This window comes from Mus pahari (genome assembly GCF_900095145.1).
Source record: "Mus pahari chromosome 14 unlocalized genomic scaffold, PAHARI_EIJ_v1.1 14_unlocalized, whole genome shotgun sequence".
Classification (NCBI taxonomy): domain Eukaryota; kingdom Metazoa; phylum Chordata; class Mammalia; order Rodentia; family Muridae; genus Mus; species Mus pahari.
In genome coordinates, this window is record NW_018391602.1 from 11,214 (window position 1) to 16,646 (window position 5,433).

The 5,433-nt window shown below is 40.3% G+C and overlaps 1 protein-coding gene and 1 pseudogene across 1 annotated transcript in view; one reads left to right on the top strand and one right to left on the bottom strand.

Annotated features, from left to right (window-relative positions):
• The window catches only part of LOC110314600 (schlafen family member 9-like), a 9,567-nt gene that overhangs the window by 2,122 nt on the left and 2,012 nt on the right, over nt 1-5,433 (bottom strand). The window contains 4 exon segments of the mRNA XM_021188871.2: nt 1-4; nt 7-171; nt 1,705-1,839; nt 2,648-3,711. The exon segment at nt 1-4 is cut by the window's left edge and continues 495 nt beyond it. Coding sequence (XP_021044530.1) covers nt 1-4; nt 7-171; nt 1,705-1,839; nt 2,648-3,704 — 1,361 coding nt within the window. The 5' untranslated portion in view covers nt 3,705-3,711.
• LOC110314598 lies at nt 3,897-4,474 on the top strand (annotated as a pseudogene).

A 5,433-nucleotide genomic window follows, 5' to 3' on the forward strand; every position in this document is an offset into this window, starting at 1 on the left:
CTCCCTGCTTCTCTTCCAGGTTCAGGTCCACAGCCCAGCTTCTAGAGAGGATCAGCAAACCACAGGAGAAAGAACGTATTTGCTGGTATACTAAATCCTCTAGTCTCTCATGCTCGTAACACAGCTCACTCCAGAGAGATTCGGGAGTATACTTTATATGGTCTGGTGACACTGGACATGAAAAGAATAGAAAAATTTTCAAATAAATATTTGCATTGTTTCAAACAATTCACATATTACATTTAAAATGCAGAATCAAGTAGGTGGCCCATATATAACAAACTCAATGGTATATTTGGAATAGTTTGGCTCATATGTTTTGTCTCTCTCTCTCTCTCTCTCTCTCTCTCTCTCTCTCTCATACACACACACACACACACACACACACATACAGATACACTCACACACATACCTTACAGGGTCTTTGCTTATTTATTATGGTTTCTGATTTTGTGTTCTTGTTGGATGTGTGTATATGAGTGTGTGTGTGTGTATCTGCTACAGCTACATATGTGTTTCTTGTTCTTTTTTTTTTTAGTTTTTTTTCCTTCTTCTCCCTCCCCTGTTTGTTCTATTCTGCTTTGTTTGTTTTAGCCACCCGTTTGTTTTCTAAGGAGAGAGAAGATAGAAGGGTATTGAGTTGAGTATCGCTTGTAGGTTGTAGGGAAAGATCTGGGTGGAGGAGGAGTGGAAAACATCATTATAATATATTGTCTGAAAAAACTCTATTCTCAATAAAGATTAAATATATAAAAAATTAAAAAAATAAAAACATGTAGTCTTCAAGAGACAATTAGGAGATATTATATTTGTATATATCCTCATTCAGTCATATACCTCCAAGCTGATGGAAAGAAACTGTCCTCCTGTTATCTTACAGATATCTGTGCCAACTGATATGGAATTTATTGAGCCTAAAGAAAGATTTTAAAAATGCATCAGATTCCTTTGTGGAAAGTTTTAAAACAATTCTGATAAGCTAATAATAATAAGAAGTTCAGATAAATTAATTTTGAAAGCAAACTTAAGGTCCTTCTAATGTATTGATTACTATAAATGTTTATACCATACACAGGATATCTCTGTATCAGATTTGATTAATAGATCTCAGGTATGTTCAAAGTGTGAAGTCACAGAAGCTATTTTCTACCTTAAGAAACATGAATCTTTTTCTAAGCTGGAATTTTTTTGACAAAACCTAGCTAAAAATCTAACATTACCCATGGTCTGAAATGCTTACTTTGTACCAAGATTAGACCCTGGTGGCTCTGTCTCACTACTTTCTTTCAGGACAAATTACTAATGGNTCCTGGGTGGCCTCTTATCTGCTATATGAATGTTTATGCTTCTCCCTCCATCCTTAGAAGCTGACTAAAAGGCTAATACTACCATTGTGGTTCCCATGCAAGGCTTTTGCTATGACTGTTTTGGTCAATGGGTTCCAGACACAGGATCAGAACTCCTTAAGAAGCTCCTTCAAGTGCATATGCTTAAGTCCCACCCCTGGAATGATATGTTTTAAATCCCTGGTGTGGAACTTGGCCTCTGCATGTTTAACTATCAGACTTTGGTAGCCCCATGCAATATGACTTCAAGAGTCATTTCATTCCCAAGAAGTTTATAGCACTGCCACTCCATAACTTCTTTTTAACCAAAGTTATTAAATGTTCTCTTTTTCTTAATTGAAAAACTGTCTGTTTTTACCTTGGAATAAATGCTCTTGCAGGTCACCTTTATGTTCCAGTCCTTTTTTAGAATATACTGGTCTGCAGTGTGGAGGGCTGTGGGATAGACTCAGCTGACATTCAAAATCTTTAGACAGGTCATTAGAAGCTGCCTCTGTGTGACACAGTCAATGAAAAGAGTTAGAATAACAAAAACTAGGCTCTATTCTGGGGGTGAGGGTTGGATGGACATCAAAACCACAAAGAAAGGAAGCTGAAACTTGATCCAGAAGGTAATATAAGCAGCCCTGGTGTAGAGACCAGAAGTCCTACCCATGTGACAAAGGCACAATCATCAGAAGCTTCAAATCCAATTGGAGGATCTGGGGAAGCAGGGACCCCTCTGGCGTCATGGGTAAGTGGTGGAGAGGAGGACCATTTTGTCAATTCTCTGGCTGGCACCTTGATTGAGAACCACTGGTTGGTACTAAGCTGGTTGGTACCCTGGGATCCTGACAGTAAGAATCTCAGATCAGGGATCCCGGTGTCAGCCTGCTACAGTTCCAGGGTAGGAGACAGCTATGGAAGGTAAACACGCCAAATAGTTCAGGTAACAGGAAGCTGGCCACAGAAAGTGAAGGTTGGGAATGGACAGATGGCTCAGAAGTCAAGAGCTCTGGCTGATCTTGAAGAAGACCAGGGTTCAGTTCCCAGCACCCACATGGTGGTTCACAATTATTCATAGCTCCAGTTCTGAGGATCCAATGATCGCTTTTGAGAGCAAATTTCAAGACAGCCAAGGCTACATGGACAAACACTGTCATGAAACCAACAAAACAAAACAAAACAAAACAAAACAAAACAAAACACAGAGAAACCCAACTTCAGTGCGTATAATGACCTCAGATTTCCAGAGTGTGAAGGATACAAAGGGACTCAAAAAAGGCAGAACAGACAGAGAAGAAAAAACTCTCTCCTCTTACCTGGGCCAACATCCACCATCATGTGTACCCATTCCTCAGTGTTCAGGCTGTAGACACCTTTCTCCTTGTCTACCATCCATGAAATGGGAGCCTCTGAGAATACCGCACAGCAGAATGGCTCTACTTTGATCACACAGAGATAACCATACAAATTTCCTTCTCGATACACATCTATGACTCTGGTCTCATAAGACACCTTGTCCTTGTCTTTAGATGAACAAAAATGGTAAACTGGCAACTTGGAAATTGCTTTATTTGCCACAGTCTTCAAAGAGTCACGGTCAACGTTGTCTTTAGGGCATCCCAGGATGATATTCTTATCATCCACTCCAATGAAAAGATAGCCTCCCTGGGTGTTTGCAAATGCGGAGATGTACTCTGGAATTATGTCTTTCATATATTCTTGGACATGTTTGGTAGAGAATTGTTTAAACTCTATAAGTGTGGATTCAGAAAAAAGCAAGTATTGGCCATATTCAAGTTTCTTACTTTGGAAAATTTCAAAAGCTTGATTTGATTCAAGGCTGTTCTGAAACGTGGCTCCTGGAATTTTATTGACTCTGTTATCAGTAGGACTGCATTTGACGTACCTCTTCTTGCCCTTCAGAAAGTCAAATGCTTCTCTTGAGTCCATGGCAACCTTAGAAGTTAAAGCTCGACAGTACAGGGAAGAGCCCAGGCTGCAAATTCGAGGCTTAGCAGAACCATCTTCAGGGCTGCAGCTCCAAGATTTAACAAAAATGTAAAACTGGTCCTCTTGTTGCCTGGTCTCAAAGAAAGCCTGCATGTTAGGGGACATAATAAGCTCTCTCAAAGACTTTTCCAAGTCCTGTCCCATCTCCACAGGATGCTCACTCTTGTTAGCCATTTGCATAGCAATCACTCCTCCTCCAGAGTTTAACAGAGCACAAGCAGCCTCTGTAATTCTTGTCTTTTCCAGCTTTCTCTTCCTTGAGTCCATTTTATTTCTACCTTCTTCTCCGATAGTCACTTCTCCTACATAGATGATCAAGTCTGGGTAAGTCTGTTTCACCACTAAGGAGGGATGTGTCTCCATGCTGATCCTATAGTCAAACAATCCACACATTTGTTTTATTTTACTAAAAAATTAATTCTCCCATGCACACAATTCACTCATCTACTTATTGAAACATATTTAATATGAGCTAAATATATTCTGTCAAAGCAATAAATCATCAAGTAAGATAAAGATAGTCCTTTATCTTTTTCTGTAAGCAGCCAGAGATGATCTGTGAAGGTGGTTCACTATACTCTCGATCCAGAAACCCCCATAAAATCGTGCAACTCAAGAGGTTCAAACCTTCATGTTCACTTTAAGAGCACTGAGGAAACTGCCTAGGCCATCAAGGGCATGCATATCTGCAAAGTCACTAAGTATCTGTAGGATGTCACTTTAAAGAAGCAATGTGTGCTACCCTGGCAGTGTAATGGTGGAGTAGGTAGGTGCTACAGGCAAAACAGTAGGGCTGGACGCAGGGACATTGGCCAAAAAAGAGTGCTGAATTTTTCTGCACATGCTTAAAAATGCAGAGAGGAATGCTGAACTTAAGGCTTTAAACCTAGATTCTCTAGTCATTGACCACATCCAGGTGAACAAGGCACCTGAGATGTGTCAATGAACCCACAGAGCTCATGGCCAGATTAACCCATCCATGAGCTCCCCCTGCTACATTGAGATGATCCTCAATGAGAAGGAAAAGATTATTCCAAAGCCAGAAGAGAAGGTAGAACAGAAGAAAAAGATATCCCAGAAAAAACTGTAGAAACAAAAACTCATGGCAGGGGAATAAATTCAGTATAAAATAAATCAGATAAATTACATAAAAATAGTCCTTTCTCTTTGGAAACTGTTCTGAGGAAGCAATGAAAGTAGAACTTATCATCAGGAGGGAAAACATATTAATGGGGTGGCTTGAAATAATTTGGCTATTAAACTGTGATCAATAATGCTCTCAGGAGGAGACAATGTCACCTAGTTACCAGAATTGTCAGGGTGAAGCCATCATCATTAAGGTACAAGACCAGGAGGAATCAGTAAATCCAAGGGCATGTAATGGAGTGAGATATCACAGTTTGGAATATATTTCTAATAAATTAAGTGATGAAGGAAGAATAGACTGGAAGGAGATGTCAAACAGGACATGAAAACTCAAAGGTGGGAGAAAAGCAAGAGGGGTATGGTGTCCAGCATGGAGCTCAAGGACACCTGCTGAGATTCTCCAGGAATATAAACTGCTGAAAAATTTATATAAGGTTTACATAAAGGGCTGCACAACTAGATTAGGAAGTCTCATTAAATGTTTTAGTAAAATGTCAGGCAGTGGTAGTCATGCCTTTAATCCCAGCGCTTGGGAGACAGAGGCAGGAGGATCTCTGAGTTCAAGGCCAGCCTGGTCTACAGAACAAGTTCTAGGACAGCCAAGGTTACACAGAGAAACCCTGTCTGGAGGTGGGTGGTGGTGGTGGGAGGTGTTTAGTGAAATGACATAACTGGTGACTTTGAAAAGCCCCCAAGGGGATGGAGAGATGGTTCAGAGGTTAAGAGCACTGACTGCTCTACCAGAGGTCCTGAGTTCAATTCCTAGTGTCCACATGGTGGCTCACAACCATCTGCAATGGGATCTGATGTCCTCTTCTGATGTGTCTGAAGATAGCGACAGTGTATTCAAAGAAAGAAAGAAAGAAAGAAAGAAAGAAAGAAAGAAAGAAAGAAAGAAAGAAAGAAAGAAAGGAAGGAAGGAAGGAAGGAAGGAAGGAAGGAAGGA